Source organism: Erinaceus europaeus, chromosome 16, assembly GCF_950295315.1.
Source record: "Erinaceus europaeus chromosome 16, mEriEur2.1, whole genome shotgun sequence".
Lineage (NCBI taxonomy): Eukaryota > Metazoa > Chordata > Mammalia > Eulipotyphla > Erinaceidae > Erinaceus > Erinaceus europaeus.
Window position 1 is genome coordinate 50,639,029 of NC_080177.1, and position 20,094 is coordinate 50,659,122.

At 38.7% G+C, this 20,094-nt stretch overlaps 1 protein-coding gene across 2 annotated transcripts in view; it reads left to right on the forward strand.

Moving 5' to 3' along the window:
• The window catches only part of RASGRP1 (RAS guanyl releasing protein 1), an 80,426-nt gene extending 61,617 nt beyond the window's left edge, over window positions 1-18,809 (forward strand). For both annotated transcript variants that reach the window (XM_060175157.1, XM_007528912.3), the window contains exons 11-17: window positions 1,127-1,231; window positions 1,884-1,993; window positions 3,760-3,904; window positions 4,555-4,591; window positions 5,251-5,403; window positions 6,665-7,047; window positions 16,394-18,809. In XM_060175157.1, the coding sequence (XP_060031140.1) occupies window positions 1,127-1,231; window positions 1,884-1,993; window positions 3,760-3,904; window positions 4,555-4,591; window positions 5,251-5,403; window positions 6,665-7,047; window positions 16,394-16,528 (1,068 nt within the window). In that variant the 3' untranslated portion in view covers window positions 16,529-18,809. The remainder of the gene's footprint in view (window positions 1-1,126; window positions 1,232-1,883; window positions 1,994-3,759; window positions 3,905-4,554; window positions 4,592-5,250; window positions 5,404-6,664; window positions 7,048-16,393) is intronic.
• Window positions 18,810-20,094: the final 1,285 nt, after the last annotated feature.

Here is a 20,094-nt window from a genome sequence, read left to right on the forward strand (position 1 = left end):
TTGTTATATGCATGACCCAGGTTCAAGTCTGGCCCCCTACCGCATTGTATGAAGCTTCGGTGCTGTGGTCTTTCACCCTGTCTCTATACCTCTCTGTCTCTATCTTAAAAAAGAAATTAGAGTTTGGGTTTCTTGTACCAAGAAAGTCTCCAAATAGTGCAGCCCTAACACTATACAGGTAGGAAAGTCATAGGTTATCTGACTCTGTCTTTCCTAAGGGCAGGTGAAACAGTATTTTCATTCGAAGTAGGGAATTTTCCCAGCCCCCAAATGAGTGGTATTTGAGAGAAGTCCTATAGCCAGAGGCCCTTTGGAATATAACTAAAATATGCCTACTAGCTATCTACAAAACAGACACCACCACCACCCCCCAACTCCTCACCTGCACTATTCCAGCCTTTAGGTCCATGATTGGTCAACAATTTGTTTGGCTTTGTATGTTAACACTCTTGTCAACCACCAAGTTCCAGATGCTAGCATGATGCCGACCAGACTTCCCTGGACAGACGACCCCACCAATGTGTCCTGAAGCTCTGCTTCCCCAGAGCCCTTCCTCAATAGGGAAAGAGAAAGACAGGCTGGGAGTATGGATTGACCTGTCAATGCCCATGTTCAGCAGGGAAGCAATTACAGAAGTCAGACCTTCCACCTTCGGCATCCCACAAGGACCTTAGGTCCATACTCACAGAGGGTTAAAAAATAGGAAAGCTATGAGGGAAGGGGATGGGATACAGAGTTCTGGTGGTGGGAATTGTATGAAGTTGTACCCTTCTTATCCTATCGTTTAGTCAATGTTTCCTTTTTATAAATAAAAAATTTTAAAAAAAAGAAGTCCACACATCACACTTTCACCTTATCTGCTCAGCTGACTAAACTGTATTGTCACTTGCAGAAAGATCAAGTTCTAAGTTTCTACTGTAATGAAAGATGGCCAATAAAAAATACAATAGGTCTCATTTTTATAGTATTAAAATGAATTTCAGTGGAAAAGCTATCTTCGTACATTGAACCCTGTGTCCTGCTGTTGCCCACAGATGAGGCCTGCACACAGCTGCACCGGCAGGTAATGGGAAAGGAACTCTAAGTTGTATTTCATCATAGTCATGGCACTTCTATTTTATTTTAGCCCTTAACCCCTTCAAAGCCACCAGTTGTTGTGGACTGGGCCTCTGGAGTCTCACCCAAGCCAGACCCAAAGACCATAAGCAAACATGTACAGAGGATGGTGGATGTAAGTACACTGTGTTACAGTGAAGCCAAGCACTTCATGGCTTATCTGTGTGTGGGGACATAGCAACCAGAACACATAGGCAAGAAATGTGACTCTTAATCCTATGTGAGCACAGGGGACCACTTTGGCCTCATGTGAGAAGCAGTTTAAGGGGGATCTCCAGTTAAACACCTAATAGGAGAGCACATAGAGGATACTAGTTCATTAGGGGGCCAAGGTATTGGAAAAGGGCAAAGAGAATTGGAAACTGGAAATATGGCACTGCTTGATTTGGTTAACCAGGCTAAAGGCAGAAGAGTACATATTTGTGTTTCCACACTTATCTTTGTGGACCATTCCAGTGGAACAGTAGGAAAGTAGGTGTACAGTTTGAAGAGAGAGGGTGGGGCAGCACTAGTGTGCTAATGGGATGAAAGCACCAGGCTCCACCCTGCAGGTTCAGGAGCCTGTAAAGTTCAGGGTCAGACCTCTGCGTCTCTGCAGCAGTTCCTTTGCTCCTCTGTTCCACTCATTTCTGCTGATCAGAGGCTTTTAGCCAGCTTGCCAGCAAATCTCTGTCACTTGACTAAAGGGAGAAATAATTAGCTTCTCTTCAGTAATTGCCAAATAATCTTTTTTTCTTTTATCTCTCTCTCTTTTTTAACTTTTAAAGTCTGTTTTCAAGAATTACGATCATGACCAAGATGGATACATTTCTCAGGAAGAGTTTGAAAAGATTGCTGCGAGTTTTCCATTTTCCTTCTGTGTGATGGACAAAGACAGGTAAGGCTTGGAATGTGAGATTATGGTTAAAAACTTGGGAACCTGTTGGCGAGAAAAGTTCATGGGCGTGTTACTAGAAGACTCTGTGAACCCAAATGTGTTGTGATTTGTTTTAAAAATATTAATTTACTGAAGTGAGACAGAAATCAAGAGGGAAGGAGGAGATAGAGGAGAGACACCTACAGCACTGCTTCACTACCTGTAAAGCTTCCCTTTCCAGGTAGGGACTATTGGTGGCTTGAACTAGGATCCTTGACATTGTAACACATGCAGTCAACCAGGTGCACTAACACCTGCCCCCTTGTGATTATTTAATGTTTGCAGGGCTAAGCACAATCATCAAGGGAATGCCTGAATGATGGTGTGGATCACAGTAGATCATAAATAATGCAAGTCTTCTTAAATGCCCTAAAATCCAAAGACTGTTTATCTGCCCTTTTAATAGACAACTAATAATAAGTTTGGTCTCCTTCTTGCTTTGTCCTTCTAAGTTACGAGAAGCAGCTAATATTTACTAATACTTTGCATATTTACTCAAGGTTATGTAAGTTCTATGTTGGTTCTCTATATGAAACCCAATGTTGGGGTCCAGCTATGTATTATGCACTATCTAAAGTCAGAAACTGCTGCATAAGGTATCTCTGTATACACACATTTCCCATCATGACCACCCCCCACACCCATTTTTTTTTCTAATCAGGGCTCTGCTGGGGTTTCGTATCTGCTGGATTCCATCACTGGATTCTCCCCCACCCCCTGAGATAACAGATGAAAGATAGACAGATATGAAGAGACACTGCAGCACTGCTGTATCATTCAGGAATCTTCTTTGTGTGGTGCTGCCATGTGGTGGGTGGAGAGGCTTGAATCTAGGTTCTCAAAAAAGCCTGGTGAAATATGTACTCTAATGGGTGAGCTATTTTCTAGCCACTCAGTCATTTTAAATCTTATAGGTATCAGTTAAATTAGCTAAGAAAACCTAGTCTACAAAAAAAAAAAACTTCCAACTGTAAACCATTCGTTAATCCCTAACAGAGAAATTAAAAAAAAAAAAAAAAAACTCCACACCCATCCAAAAAGATCTGTGTACACATATGTTCTTGGCAGCACAATTTGTAATAGCCAAAACCTGGAAGCAACCCAGGTGTCCAACAATAGATGAGTGGCTGAGCAAGTTGTGGTATATATACACAATGGAATACTACTCAGCTGTAAAAAATGGTGACTTCACCGTTTTCAGCCGATCTTGGATGGACCTTGAAAAAATCATGTTGAGTGAAATAAGTCAGAAACTGAAGGATGAATATGGGATGTTTTCACTCTCAGGCAGAAGTTGAAAAACAAGATCAGAAAAAAAAAAACAAAACCCACAAGTAGAACCTGAAATGGAATTGGCATATCACACCAAAGTAAAAGACTCTGGGGTGGGGGTGGGTGGATGGGGAGAATACAGGTCCAAGAAGGATGAGAGAGGAGTGGGGGTTGTATTGTTATATGGGAAACTGGGGAGTGTTGTGCATGTACAAACTATTGTATTTACTATTGAATGTAAAACATTAATTCCCCAATAAAGAAATTTAAAAAAAGAAACTCCCTGAAAATAAGTATTTGCTAGCCATGTGTCTAGTAAAAGAACTCATGGAAGGAGTTATTAGGTACTGTATATAGCACTGCTACTCATGGATTTTTTTTTTAAAGGTGCGTTTCTAAGGCTGGAAGGCACCGTTGTTCCACCTCCCCACTCATTCTTGCCTGTTTCCTGGCAGGGAAGGCCTCATCAGCAGAGATGAGATCACAGCCTACTTCATGAGAGCCAGCTCAATCTACTCCAAGTTGGGCCTGGGCTTTCCTCACAACTTTCAAGAGACCACCTACCTGAAGCCTACTTTCTGTGACAACTGTGCTGGATTTGTAAGTTTACCTAGTGCTTCCTAGTTGAACATGGGGAGGGGTATGAGACAGTGTAAGGCAGGCACAAGACCTTACAACCTTAGAGACATAGTTTTACTTGCACCCATCTCTTTCCATTTCTCCGTGATCAATTTTCCCTGATCCATAAATGCTGGAGTAAATGGAGAGAAAATGCTGAACTTGAGAAACACTTTTTTAAAGTGTCACATTTATATGTTGTTTCAAATATTAGGGGGTGGGGAAAAGGTATTTTTGCCGCTCCTCACTTTTCAAAAGGAATTGCTTTTATGTAGCCACTGGGGCTCTGCTTCTCCAGTCTCACCCCGACCAAGTTTCCTCCTAAATCTAGTCTCTGACTGCCACTGTTCTCTACACTTTTTAACATTAGAGTCCAGACAGGTTGGATTATCCTGTGATTCACCACCTGAAGGTCTGGGCTATAGTGAAGATCTCATTATAGTGAATTTCTTGAGAACATTTAATTATGATGGGTACAAATGTTCCTGTTAAGGTCAGGAGTGCTAAGACACATAAAAGCTTTCCTTCTTAGTGAGGCAGAGAGTAGAACGAAAAGACATAAGAAACAGATGTTAGTATCTGGGCTCATAGCACAAATGACATTGTTGCTTTCTGTCTCATTTGTCTCACAGCTCTGGGGAGTCATCAAACAAGGATATCGATGCAAAGGTATGGCTCAGAGTTTGCCATTTTCCCCCCTGGTCTCTAGGGGTGCTCTGCTAATGCATTTTTCATCTGCAGTAGGTGTCCATTCAGTTCCTAACTTCAGCATAGCTCATCTCCAGCACTGCCTCCAATAGCTGTTGCCACAAGAGGAATCGCTGTGTGACCAGCTACACAGCTTCCCCTGGAAGGCAGGGTGGCTGGCAGATTATGCTCATATGAAAAAGTGTCTGCTCAGTGAAAGGGATAGAATCACCTTAGAACAGAAGATGAGTAATCACCAAAAGGCCCTCACCAGCTCTCCTTTCAGCAGTAGATAACTCAGGATATACTGTCTTTCTCTGGTGACTAGAAAAATCCAGGAGCAAAGAGATTTTTAACTGCAAGGAAGGACTAACACCCAACATCTGGGTAGCTGTAGAGGACCCATATGAGTAGGCAGCATATGTGGGATAAGCAAAGCACAGCCTCTTCCCCCCCAGAGTAAGTGTGTGTCTGTGTGTGTGTGTATGTGTGTGTGTGTGGTTGTGTGTGTGTGTGTTGTGTGTGTGTGTGTGTGTGTGTGTGTGTGTGTGTGTGTGTGTGTGTCAAAAGAACATTACATGTATCTAGTTTGAGACCCTAAAGAGGTTAAAGATTCCTTTATCAGGATATCTTGTCCACAGACTGTGGGATGAACTGCCACAAACAGTGCAAAGATCTGGTTGTGTTTGAATGCAAGAAGAGAGGCAAGAATGCAGCAGCTTCCACAGAGAACAGCACTTCTGTAGGGCCAGCATCCCACCTCTATTCACTGGGAGCCAAAGAACTGCTCCATGGTAAGTGTCTTAGAGCATGAAGTGGGAGAAAAGTTTGCCTTTATCCATTCCTCTGTTAACAGACCACCACAAATACCATGTGGAAAGTATGCATCCTGTATTTTTAAGGTTATATCACATTTGGACACAGTTCTGGCACACTAAGTGCACATGTTCTTGGGAGAAAGGTGTCAGAAGCATAAAGGGCAGTGGTCTCAGCTTGAAGCCAGGAAAGGAGTTGTATCAGGTTTTCTCATCAAATACCCTTCCCCTCTCCCCACAAAATAAAAAAAAACTTCTAAAGCCAGAGAACTTATCAGGAGGAAAGACAACAGAGTAAACATGGGTGTATCATGGGGAGCAAATGAAAATGGCTATATATAAGCAGGTCTGCAGGTGTCTTTCTCTCCCCCTCTGTCTTCCTCTCCTTTCTCCATTTCTCTCTGTCCTATCCAACAACAACAACAGCAATAATAACAATAATGACAATAAACAACAAGGGCAACAAAAGGGAAAAAAATAAAAACCTTTCAAAAAAATTACATGCAGATTTTTTTCTTTAAATATCAAGATTTTTCAATTGTGTGGGAGTCAACAGTCCCTAGCCCCCATATTGGTACGGGTCAGATGTGTAATTAAAAGTTTAATTAAAAATTTTCATCTGCATGAAAAAAATAATTAGAATTTTTACCTAAATACCCACTCATAACTTGGGCTATAAAAGAAAGGGAGATTATTTCACAAGCAGTGCTGCAGGTGTTTCTCCTATTAAAACAAAACAAGACAAGCCAAGACACGATAAAACAAAGAAAGGCTACGGAAATGGTGTAGTAGTGTAGATGCTAAGCCCCAGTGACAACACTCATGGCAAAATAAGAACATTAGGAGTTGGGAATTATGCATAGAAAAATCAGGCCTTCAGAAAGGAGAATAATTGTTTTAGGGCAAACATTATAGCTTTATTTGGGTATTTAATGTTAGCTTTTATATTTACTTAACATTTCTAGTCTAGTTTAATGCTGACATTAAACTAGGAAAACTAAACTAGCCTCTCTACAGTTACTAATGCTAATGAGATAATTCTTTTGTGGTCTAGAGACTGTTTTGACTATTTCAATCAAATGTTTTGGCTAGAAAAATCCCTGGGTTTCAGTGCCCCTTAGCCCTAAGTGGAATATCTGATAAAATGTGCTTTGGGCATGTAACATGCCTCTAAGGTTCTTGTTTGAAACTAATGCATCTATCTTGTTGCATTGGGATACTAACCTGTATCTTCTTCTAGCACCAGATGAAGCCCCTTTTCTGTCCCCTAATGGTGAGGTCATGGAGCACAGCGAGAGCAAGGATCGGACTATCATGCTCATGGGAGTGTCCTCACAGAAGATTTCTGTCCAGCTGAAGAGGACTGTTGCTCACAAAGCCACGCAGACAGAGTCACTGTCTTGGCTTGGCAGCGAAGGCCACTCATCTTCCTATGTGCTTTCTTCCCCACGGAAGACAGCCCAGGATACTCTCTATGTGCTCCCCAGTCCCACCTCTCCATGCCCCAGCCCAGTCTTGATCAGGAAGCGGGCTTTCGTCAAGTGGGAGAATAAAGAATCCTTCATCAAATCAAAGGAGGAGCTCTGTCACCTCAGACTCCCGACCTACCAGGAGCTGGAGCAGGTACTTGTCTTTCCTTTCGACTCTGAGAAAAGTGGGGTCAAATCTGGGAAAAGAAGGGGAACTAAGGACTTTAACCACATCAATTACAGAGAGAGAGAGATAGAAGGTTCTGCCTTTCTGTCAGAGAAACGAGTAGGTTCACATGGCACAAATACAGAAGGATAGGCAGGTCTCCCTACTTCAATAGCTGTACCGTTTCTAAGTGCTGGGCCCAAAGATCTCATCACAGTGGAGAAAAATATTTCTACTGATCAGTCACTGTGCTAACACAATACCCCTTTTCTAAATGAGACTTAAAAGGCACTTGTCTATATCCTCTTATAAAGGGGTCTTTGCTAGCCTACTCACACAGTTCTGTTTTAGCATCTTCAGGGCTGCACAGGCATGTAATAAAAAGGTCTTTGTGCCACAAAAAGAGTATTATAGCTCACCAGAAGAAAAGCTCCCTCTTAGTACAAATGAGAGAAATGCACTGATCTCACTTAAGTTACAACAGCTAAATCAACAGTAGGTGACTGGCACATACACACTTAAGACATCAGTAAAGCTACTAGGCTCACAGTTCTAATTATAGGACACCAAGGTGTGAGAGATGAGGATAGAACAGTACAAGACAAGACAGAAGACAGCTATTCAAATACTCAACACTATAGAGCCTACTACTAATGTATTGGTATTTTGTCTAGAATACAATCCATGTTTTCATAACTGGCTTAGATAAGACTCGTTGGAACAGTAGTTTCTTAAAACCGGTAAGTGACTTAATTTAGAGATAGGGAAGGAAGAACAGATGAGTTACAAAAACCACATCCACTGCTAGAACTCCTTAAATGATTCTATGTACTACAACAGTGAAACTTCTTATGTGGATATTAGGATTCTCTGTCTTATCTTCAATATTTGCCATTTATGTCAGACACCCAGGAATTAAATTTGAGAAATAATTGAAAGTTAAATACTATATGTAAAATTCTTACTTTCATGTCTGGAATGTGGGAAAATTTTTTTCTTGATGAAAAGCACTCTCATATGAACCTAGTATTTTTCAGATACATTTTAAGAATTGAATTAACCAAAAAGTGGCCAGGTGTATTTATCTCATAAAAGTCCTTTTTCCACATGGCCAGAAATAATCAAAAGTCAACTTTTAATAACAGCAGAAGAGGGGATGGGAGATAGTTTACCTGGGAGGATGTGTGCCTTGTCATACACAAGTCCTACCACTCAACAGAAACACCACTTGGAGAAGCTCCACTGATGGTGGAACAGTGTTATGTATGTCTCTATCTGAAATAAAAAGAATGGAACTGACCCAGGAATGGTGGAACTGTGCATGTGCAAGGCCCTACCACTGGAAAAAAATGTTAAAAGTGAACATGACTTTAGTCTTGGGCCACAAAGATTTATGTTTCTAGTTGTGTTTGTTTTGCCACCAGGATTATCACTGGGGGCTAAGTGCCTGAGCAGCTCCATCATTTCCAGAGGCCATATTTCCCCCTTTTTATCTAAAAAGGGAAAGGAAACCCACCATAGTGCTGTCATGAAGCTTCCCCACTGCAAGGGTTCTCTCACAAGGTGGCCTGTGGCTTGAACCCATGTGCTCCACCTGATGGCCCCTGAAATATGACCATTTGGCCCTTTGTAAAATACTGGGCCAGGCTTTCATGTTCTCACTCTCTAGTTTGCTTCACATCTTGATATTTTATATGGCTATGAAAAGGAATGATATAGTTGCAACAATAATTCATTGCAGCAAGAAGTAGGTGGCAGACGAGCTAGGCACAGAATAAAAATTGCTGCCCTGTTAACACCAGAGCTAGCGAGTCCTCTCATTTTCCCAATTACCTCCCTTTTTATCCTATCAAGAGACCCAAACACCAGAATTGACTAGGTACCTTTTACAGAAAGAATGAGTTGCACTGACTATATTTAATTCAGCATCCCATCCATAATAGTCAAATAAGTCAATATTTAAAATATTTTTTCTTTATGGCCCTTGTGTAACTGTCACAGGAGTTATCCTGCACACCTTCTTTCTACTTCACTTCTTTGAAGTAACCCCCCCTACCCAGTGTACACCGTGTAAAGTATGTAGAGAGGCAGTCAAGATGGTAGCACAGGAAGAGCCCAAACCCATATTTTCCCATAAAAACAGCAGAACTAAATGTGGACTTTCCTCTAAAATAGAACTCAAAACTAGCTGAACAGCAAACCCACAACAAAGATGTCAAGGTCATGGTCATGAAAAGACTTGCCAAGGGGGCAGGTGGTGGCGTACTCAGTAAAGTACACACATTACTATGTGCAAGGACCCGGATTCAAGGGGTGTGTGGGGCAACTCACAAACAGTAAAGTGGTGCTGAAGGTGTCTCTCTTCCTACACCGCCTCTTCTCTCTGTCTCTAAGAGGGGGTGGGGGTGGGGTGGGGAGCTACCAGGAGCAGTGGATTCTTCATGCTGGCACCAAGCCTCAAAGATAACACTGATGACAACAAACAACTGCCCACCAAACTTGGCAAAAAGAGCTGAAAAATACACTAACTCAACAAGATACTGGACAGAAAGGAAGGCAGAATCTGTGACCTAGATACTGGACAGAAAGGAAGGCAGAATCTGTGACCTAGAAAAACATAGAGGTGGACATCAACCAGAGAGTTCAACAAAAAGAAAAAGAAGTTTTTACAAAATGAAAACAATTTAAAGGGTCTGTAAAATAACACTAACTTAATTCATAGCTAGTGCCAGTGAAATAGTTCACTGGGATAGTGTACTTCTTTGCCATGTGCATGAGCCTGCATCACTGGGGCACATGCTGATATTTTCTCTAAAGTGCTACACGAATGAGGTAAATAAGAGCAAAACATGATAGGGAGAGGGGCACAATCAATGTTTTAGCATGTGTCCAAGTTTAATTCTCTATTAACTTAAAACAAGCTGTCATAAGTCTATTAACTTAAAACAAGCTGACACTTAAAATATTAAACATGAGCCTCAATAGTATCCACAAAACAAAAAACTATAACAGATATGCAAAAGATGATGAAAAAGGAACTTAAGTATAATACTACAATAAGTCTTTAAGCTACAAGAGAGGAAAACTACAGAAGAACTATAAAACGGAAAATACTGAGGACTGGGCGGTAGTGCAGTGGGTTAAGCACACTTGGTGCAAAGCCCAAGGACCGGCTCAAAGATCCTGGTTAGAGCACCCTGCTCCCCACCTGCAGGGGGGTCGCTTTTTGCAAGTGGTGAAGCAGGTCTGCAGGTGTCTTTCTCTCTCCCTCTGTCTTCCCCTTCTCTCTTCATTTCTCTCTGTCCTATCCAACAACGACAGCAAAAACAGTAATAGTAACAACAACGATAAACAACCAGGACAACAAAAGGGAAAAAGTGGCCTCCAGGAGCAGTGGATTCATGGTGCAGGAACCGAGCCTCTGCAATAACCTTGGAGGCAAAAAACAAACAAAAAACAAAACAAAACAAAACAGAAAATACTTACCAAAATGACAGACAGCAAGTACATACTTAAGATCAAAAGACATAGCATGACTAAATGAGTTTTTAAAAGACCCATCTCTAGCCTGCCTACGAGAGATTCAACTTAGGTGCAAGGGCACAGATATACTGAACGAGAAGGGATAGAAGAAGGCAATTCATGAAAATGGAAATCAAGCGAAAGAGAATTTAATATATCACATAGTTTGATGGATAGTTAATCTAAACAGCAAATTTGGACAGAAAATCAGTGAGGGTACAATGGCTTTATATGACATCAGACCAGATAGGTTTAGAATATATACAGAACATTCTCCAAGATAGGCCATAAGTTAGGTGACAAAACAAGCCTCAGTACTTTTAAGAACACTGAAATATCTTTTTTTAATCAGTGTTGTAAAACTAGGAAAAAATGACAAAGGCACTACACAACCAATGGCTCCACAGAGAAACCAAAGAAGAAATAATGTTTTATTTCATGTTTGAAGCAAATGAAGGTGGAAATTCAACATACCAGAATATATAGGATAAAGCAACAACAAACTTCATAATGATACAGACCTATTTTAGGAAACAAGCAAACATCTCAAGCAAACTTAATATACTTAGAGAAGCTAGAAAAGAACATATGAAGCCAAAGTTAGAGGACAGAGAAGAAATGAAAAAGGGCAGTGAAATTAAGAACAATTTATGAAAAAATAATCAACTACATTTTGTTTATAGAGATAGAAACAGAGGGAATGGGGAGATAGGGAGTAAGCTGCAGCACTGCTTCAAACTTGTGAAGCTTCCCACCTGCAGGTGGGGACTGAGAACTTGAATCTGAATCTTTTCTCATATAGTAGCATGTGTGCTCTACCAGGTGCACCACTGCCTGATCTAAATGATACACTTTTAACTAGACTCACTAAGAGAATTCAAAACCAGAGAAGTTACAGCAGATGGATAGCAAAGAAATGAACAATTAGATACCAAACAAATAAATAGGACAACCTAGGAGAAACAGAAATTCCTATGAGTATACAATCTTTCAAAATAAAATCATCAAACAGAAAATATGAATAGGGTTGAGAAATAGCTCACCTATATACTGTGCGGTTTGTCATATGTGTGACCTTAGGTTCTATCCTGGCCCTCACCACCCTCAAGGAAGTTAGGGTGCTGTGGTCAGTCTCTCTATATATCTTAGCAAGCATTACCCGGATACCAAACCCAGACAAAGATATCACATTAAAAAAAAAAAAAAAAAAAAAAAGCATAGGTCAACGTTTCTGATAAACTGAATGTAAAAATTCCTACCAAATGTAAGCAAACTGTCAGGATCAAGTAGTATTTACTTCAGGGATGCAAAGGTGGTTCAAACACATGAAAATAAGTGAATGTGACACATTAGTGTATGAAATAAAATGCCAGTTTAGTAGGTGCAGAAAAACATTTAATAAAATTCAACATTCATTTAGGATTAAGAAAAAATTCAACAGTATAGATTACTTCAACATGTGACAAGCACATAACAACATCATAAAGTTAAAAGCTATTTTTAGTCCTTTTTTCCTTGATCCTTCAAGGTCAAAAACAAGACAGGGTTTACTCACTCTCACCAACTTTATTCAGTGTTAATACTGGAAGAGTAATTAGGCAGGCAAAAGAAGTAAGACAACCCAAATTTGAAAGAAGGACGGAAAGCTGCACTTGAAGATGACATGATTTTACAAAGAAAACCCTAAAGTCCAAATACCAAGGCAATCTTGAAAAGATTGTAGGCACCACCCTTCCCTAGTTTCAAACCACATTACAAAGATACAGTAATCAAAAGAGTAGAGAAGTGCCAAAAAAGTTCAGCAGGACAGAATAGAACCCAGAAATAAACTCACACATATACAGTCAACTTTAAAAGAGAAGAAAAAAAGAAATGATACCACTGCCTTGCACCTTCAGGATTAAAAACTGAATGTAAGATCCTCAACCACAAGAACCTTAACAGAACACAGGAAATACGTTCTCTGACACTGGTTTTAGCTTTTTTTTTTTTTTTTTTTTTTTTGTCTAATTTGACCCAAGGCAAGGGAAACAAAAGCAGAAGTAAAGAAATGAGACTACATAAAATTTAAAAGCTTCTGTACAACAAAAGAAGCCAACAAAATGAAAAGGCAACCTAATGAATGTTGACAAGGCATCTGCAGTCACATATGTGATAAGAGGTTAATAGCTAAAATACACAGAGAACTCAACATAACTCAGGGCCAGTGAGACAGCTTACTTGGGAGTGCACCTGCTTTGCCATGCATGCAACCCAGGCTCTAACACATGGAGTTGCAGCACCAAGGGAAGCTTTGGTAATGTGATTTTGGGCTAGAGTTTGAACTGTGCACACATGTGTGTGCTTGCACGCGTGCGCACACACCTACACCCTCATACAATTCAATAGTAAATTTTAAAAAAAACTGAATTTAATCAGTGCACTGTAGTTTAAGTAGACATTTTTCCAAAGACATACTGGAAGCCAACACACATTAAATGATGTTCAGCATATAAATCAGAATTACAATAATACTTCACCTATCAAAATGGTTGTAAAAAAGACAAAAATAACAATTGTGTGATAAAGGGAACCCTAGTGTACTGTTGGTAGAAATTTGTATTGGTGTAGCCACTCTGGAAAACAATATAGTTTCCTTAAAAAAAAAAAAACAAAAACTGGAAAATGTTATCCAGTACAAACCATTGTACTGTTGACTATAAACCGTTAATCCCCCATAAAAAAAAATGAAAAGAATCTAATTTTTTAAATTATCTTTATTTATTGGATAGAGACAGAGAAATTGAGAGGGGAGGGGGGACAGAGAGGGAGAGAGACAGAAAGATACCTGCAGCCCTGCTTCATCATTGTGAAGCTTTCTCCTGCAGGTGGGGATGGGGCTTGAACCCCATTCTTTGTGCACTGCAGCATGTGCACTCAGCCAGGTGCGCCAACGCCTCCCCCCCCCAGAAACTATAATTTAATGCAACAATTCCATTTCTGGATTTATCAAATCAGTCAGTCAAACATTAATTTTAAAAGATATATATATATATATATCCAGTGTTCATGCAGCATTATTTATAATAGATAAAATATGGGGTGGGGGGCAAGTGGTGGCGCACTGGGTTAAGTGCACACAGCACAAAGCGCAATAGCTAAAATATGGAAATGACCTGTCTATTGATGAATGGATAAAAATGTGGCCTATACAGACATGCATCTCCATGGGGACACATTCTGAGAAATACAATATCAGGTTATTGTTATGATGAATGTCAAGTGTCCACTTATACAAACTTGGATTGTATAGCTTACTGCACAGGTTATAAATAGGGGCTCATATTGTATATGCATGTATGCATTAGCCCATTGTTGACCAGAACATCACTATTCAGCACAATGGGTACTACTTAATCATAGAAAAGAATGAAAACTTGCCATATGTGACAACATAGCAGACCCACAAGGGTGTTGTAATAAACGGAAGTTATACAAAAAATAACAAAAACTTTAATTTTACTTATCATGAGGTACTTGGCTGGGCGCACAGGTTACAACACACAAGGACCCGGGTTCAAGCCCCCAGTCCCCACCTGCAGGGGGAAAGCTTTGCAAGTGGTGAAGCAATCCTACAGGTGTCTGTCTCTCTCCCTATCACCCTCTTCCCTATGATTTTCTGGCTGTCTCTATCCAATAAGTAAATAAAGAGAATTTTTTTAAAAAGACTAGTAACAAAACTGTATTGTAAATTTAAAAATTGCTACAATTGTATACAAATATTGAATCAATGCCAATTGTACTCCATATATTTACAACATATATGGAACACAGTATGTGTACCTCTAAACTGTAATGCAACAAAGCAGAAAGAAAGAAAAAAGACTTATGGTCAGATATAACTGCATTCATTCATATTCCCAGCCTGATGGTATGGTAATGCTTTCAACTTCTAAAAATTTGAGATATACCACTAATGTAGAGGGTGTTTGTGTCATACAGTATGTGGCCCATAACAAATGCTCAGTATTTTACTGTAGTGATTAGACAGCCATCTATGTAATTTAACCTCAGAAACAATGCAGTGGGCCCTAAATTATCCACAAACTGCCAACATATTTTGGTGGGGAATGGGGTGGTTAACACAATCAATGCAAGGCACAGGTCCATGCTCTCAGAGGTATAAAGAATAGGAAAGCTCAGGGGAGGGGAGGGGATACGGAGATCTGGTGGTGGGAATTGTGTGGAGTTGTACGCTTCTTATCCTATGGTTTTGTTAATGTCTCCTTTTTTAAATATATATATATAACAATTCCTGGGTAGTTTCACACAGCTGCCACCACCAAAGTTTTGTGCCCTACACAACAATAACCACTAAAGTTATCAAAAAGTTGTAGATACAGTTTGACTACATTTTTTTGCAAGTCCATATATTTCATTTCTATATTTCACATAGAAGAAAAACCATCTGGCAGTTGTCTGTCACTTCCTTACTTCCTTCATTAAGCATAATCATGTCTAGCTCCATCCATTTTGTCCCAAAGGATACACTATCTCCTTTTTTTAAAAATTAGAGTAGTATTCTATTGAATATATGTCCCATTATTTCCTTATTTAGACATCTGTTGATGGATGTTTATTTATAAATTCATTTCTCCCTGATATGTTTTAATCTACTTATACAGTGAATTATCATATACTAGGAATTTCATATTCCTGTTGCTATAGTAAATATTATGTATCTTATAACTTTGTCAAACTAATTTACTAGCCACAGGAGTCTTTTAAAATAAAATATACTTAAGCTATGAAGGTGACACAGAACAGCACACAGGACTGCAATTGAGAGGTTCTCGGTTCAATGCCCAGCACTACCAATAACCAAAGATGAACAATATTATGCTATAAATAAATGAATATCTAAATAAATAAGAATTATTACACATATTATGATGTGCTGTGCAAATAGCTTTTCTACTTTTTTGAAATCCTAATATCTCTTTTTCTTGTAATCCATTTGCTAGTAGAGTCAGTAAGATTAAACCTTTTTATCTTGTACTAGTTGGAAGTTTATTATCTTTCTATACTGAATCCCTTCTGTGCATTGCTATACTTCACCTGTATTTACCTTTATTGACAGAAACAATAAAGCATTTGTAGAATAATAATAAAAAAAAAGAATAGGAAAGCTTTCAGAGGAGGAGATGGGATATGGAGTTCTGGTGGTGGGAACTGTGTGGAACTATACTCCTTTTATCCTATGGTCTTGTCAATATTTCCATTTTATAAATAATTTTTTTTTAAAAAATCAAAAGACTAGAAATCAACACCTCCTTTTTAAAATCACTTTAAGTGGCATGGTTAAATCTCAGTTGAGGGGTTTATAATCCCTCTATGCCTTCAGATATCTTCAAGGGGTATCCATTAGTTTTCCATTAAGTAGGCACAGAACTTGGGTGAATGAACTAGATCACATAAAACAGTATTCTGATTCACTATCTGATAGCCTCATTCTGCTTAGCTTTTCTACTATTCTGTATCCAAAGATTTCATTATTATGTACCTATTGCCCAAGAACACTTAACTCTGCTTGCTAGCCCCTCAAGTTTTCAACATAACAGAAACTAGCTGCTGTCTGCACATCTTCATCTCATATTAACTAAATAATTTCATATTTAGTTATTTTGCTTCTCAGAGGAAAATAACTGTCATGAAAATAGTTTTTAGTTCTTGGCCACAGATAGAGATGTCAATCAAGTATAGTACTCCCAGTATTGTAACTTGTTTGCTATTCATTGCTGCCTTACTAACATTCCTCATTCTTTCCCTTTAGGAAATAAATACCCTGAAAGCAGATAACGATGCTCTAAAGACCCAACTGAAGCATGCACAAAAGAAAATTGAAACCCTCCAGCTTTCAAGAAGCAATCACATTTTGGCTCAATTGGAGCAGGGTGATTGTCCTTAGCTCAGAAACTTGAAAGGCACAGTCTATAGATGAGCATACTAGAGATCACATTTCCTAAAATAATTAGCATAAAGACCTGGGGAGCTCTGGACAGGCTGACTCGAAAGGGACACTTCTTTAAAGAACCAGTTATTCTTTTTTCCTTTAACCTAAGATTCCTAATGTGCAGTATTACTTTCTAATCAGTTGAATCAACGGTGAAGGGGAGCTGATGAAATGCAAAATTTTGCCAATCATGTAGCAAGAGTCTCCTAACAAGGTAGCTTCTCACATGTGGCCTACCTGGCTGCTGCTTGTTTAGAAAATTCCTGAAAAATGAGTTTGTTTTCTTCCCTGGGTCTTCGATGAACTGAGTATTTACTCTGATCTATCCAAAGCTTATTACAGAGAAATACCTATGTTCCAAAAGTAGATAGTCTTCCTCTCTATCCCAGAATTCTTTATGAGTCTGATTCCTGTATTACTACCTCAGATTTAATCAACTAGCCCCCTTGCCCCATCTGTGTGAGGATGCTTACCTAGAAGTGAACGTCTAGATAGCAGTCACACACATTTAGGAGCCTATTAAACAACATGACATCCAGTTGCAAGTCAACAGTTTTAGTCTCAGTCATAATAAGTAACTAAACTAATGGAAACCACGGCTACTGCCATCTCATACATGACTGGCTAAGTAAAGTATACACAGCATAAGTACAATTGTATGAATATTAAAAAGTAGGTAGAATTAGGAATTTAGGGCTTAAAAATAGACTGAAGTCTTTAATTCTGTTCATGTTTGTCATTTTTTTAAGTAACAGTTTCTCAAGTTCTTTTTGAATTAAATTTGTGCTTCAAATATTGCCATTTTAGTAATACTTAGAAATATAAGCCAATTGGACCAGAGGCTTCAATAGTACCTGGCAGTGTGTACATATAGTATGTATATATGATACCAGGCATGCATGTGGCTTGGAACTTTGTTTCCTCATTCATACGATGTGGAAGTGAATTAAACTACTATTAGTCATTTACACTAATTTGCAAATACAAAATTCAGTTTGTTATGAGATGAAATTCCTTACAACATGAAGTGTACTGTTTGCCAGAATCACAAGTGTCCTGTGAGTGCTCTACTAATGGAAGCTAATGGTAAATGGGTTCAGTAAGTGTACTGGGCAACTGTTCACAGACTTATTGTCAGCCTATTTTTCTCAAAAAAATAAATAATAATTTCATCAATTTCCTACTGGGGAGAACCTACTTTACATATATGGAAAGCCTAATCCACCAAGCTGACTAGAAATTCACACACAGCTGACCAATTGCCAAGAATACAATCTGAACAATCAAACATTCCAAACCTAAAACTAGCAACACCAAGTCTTAATCAGAATATAGAGTATAGAAACTTTTTGGAGGAGTCAGATCATTCCTTTCACTTAAGAAGTATCTTTGATGAAGAACAGTTTGCAACTGCATACCTCCTTGTGTTGAGTTTTATTCTTACTGTTTTTAAAAACTCACTTTATGTAGCTTACCCTTTTCTAAATCTACTCAGAAAGACCTACAGCAGAGTTGCTTACCACCTGTTATACAGATTTACAAAAGCACTTTAACTACTTTCCTTATATGGAACAAACATGAGATTATAACAAATGTTCACATGCATATTCTATTATTTGCTGATAGTAATCAAAGATGGTGGCGCTCAATGTCTTTAAACATAGTCATGTAACAACACACTATTAGTCTCTGTGACCTCCATCCAAAACAAACCCCAACTCAGCTTCTGTGTAAGTATCACTAATCTAAAGGAATTCAAAGAGTCAGTCAGTCAAATTAACATGGTAAGAAGGGTCTCAAGCATTTCAGAATATATCACTGAAATGAACAGGAATAATAGTTTAACAACCATTTTAGAGTCCATCGAAAGTCAAAGAAGTACAATGTGTAAATATGTGCTAAGCTACATGTCATTAGTGGAATCTACAGAAATAACTTGCAACAATTTTTTGGCTCATAAATCTTAAGAAACAAACTTTTGTGTCTTGTACTGACTTGAAATGTTTGAGTATATATAACAGACAAAGGTTGTTTTCTTTACAACAATGTTTCATTATTCTTACTTAGGTAACAGGCTTGCCTTTTTACTGACCATTTGTGAATTTGTCTTTTAAAATGTGTAATGTAAAAGAAGTGCAAGAAAAAGCAAATGTACAGATTGTAAATTTTGATACCTAATGCAAGTTTTCTTTGTGTAATATTTATATGATAAAAGACATTAGGATCTCTACTACAACATAGATGTCTTGTGCTTTTTCTAGTTCATTATATGTAGAAGCTTCATCTGAATCTTTATAAACCACTGTTGAGATCTTTCCCCGTTTTATTAACCAGACTGATTTTTCCTGAAGGAAAAAGCAACAGTTAATCCCCCAATGTTTTTCTAAAACCTTGTGTACTATGAAATAACAGTATACAGAAATATTTGACCGCTTCCTACAACTTATCGTGAGTCCCAAAAACTGCCTACAAATACTTGAAGAAAACAAGTTTGAGGTTATTTTTTTCTCTGTAGCTTTAGCTTTTGACAAGTATAAGAATATATATAAGCAAGAGAAACTATGAGAGGCCGGTGGCATACCTGCTTAAGTGCACATAGTACTAAGTGCAAGGATCTGGTTTAAGCCTCCACTCCCCACCTGCAGCAGGGATACATCACAAGAGGTGAAGCAGGTCTGCAGGTATCTTTCTCCTTCTTTATCTCCCTCTCCTCTCTCAACTTCTCTCTGTCCTATCAGGTAAACTGGAAAAATAAAAAATTTTAAAACAGGAAAAAATGGCCACCAGGAACAATGGGCTTGTAGTACTGGCATGGAGCCCTAGCAACTGGAAGCAAAAAGAGAGAAACTTAGAAACTGCAGGTGAACATATTATTGACAAGTTAATCTAATGTACACACCCATCCAGAGAAACACATGTATACTCATCAGTATTTAAAATTAGAGAAGGGCCTGAAAATCTACCCTTCCTCCGAGTTGCTTTGGTGCATTGCTCCAAACCCAGTCCTAATTCTGCTTTGTATTTCCCTTTATTCTCCTTTCTCATCTTCTGTTTATGAGTGGGATCATCACACATACTCATCCTTCTCTTTCTGACTTAACATAATTCCTTTAAACTCCATCCAAGATGGGATGAAGAAGGTGAACTCACCATTTTTAATAGCTGAGTAGTATTCCATTGTGTATACATACCACAACTTACTCAGTCACTCATCTGTTGGACACCTGGGTTGCTTCCAGGCTTTGGTTATTACAAATTGTGCTGCTATGAACATAGGTATACACAAATCTTTTTGGAGAAGTATGTTTGACTCCTTCGGATACAAGCTCAGGAAGGAAATTGATGGGTCACAAAGGTTCATTTCTAGCCTTGTGAGGGTTCTGGGTAAGGACACAGAACTTTGGTGGTGGGAATGATGTTAAACTATATTCCTATTATAATCTTATAAATCACTATTATTTAGTATGTTGGGGAAATAGATTGTATCAAATTCTTAAAATTTCTAGATTTCAGTTCTGAGT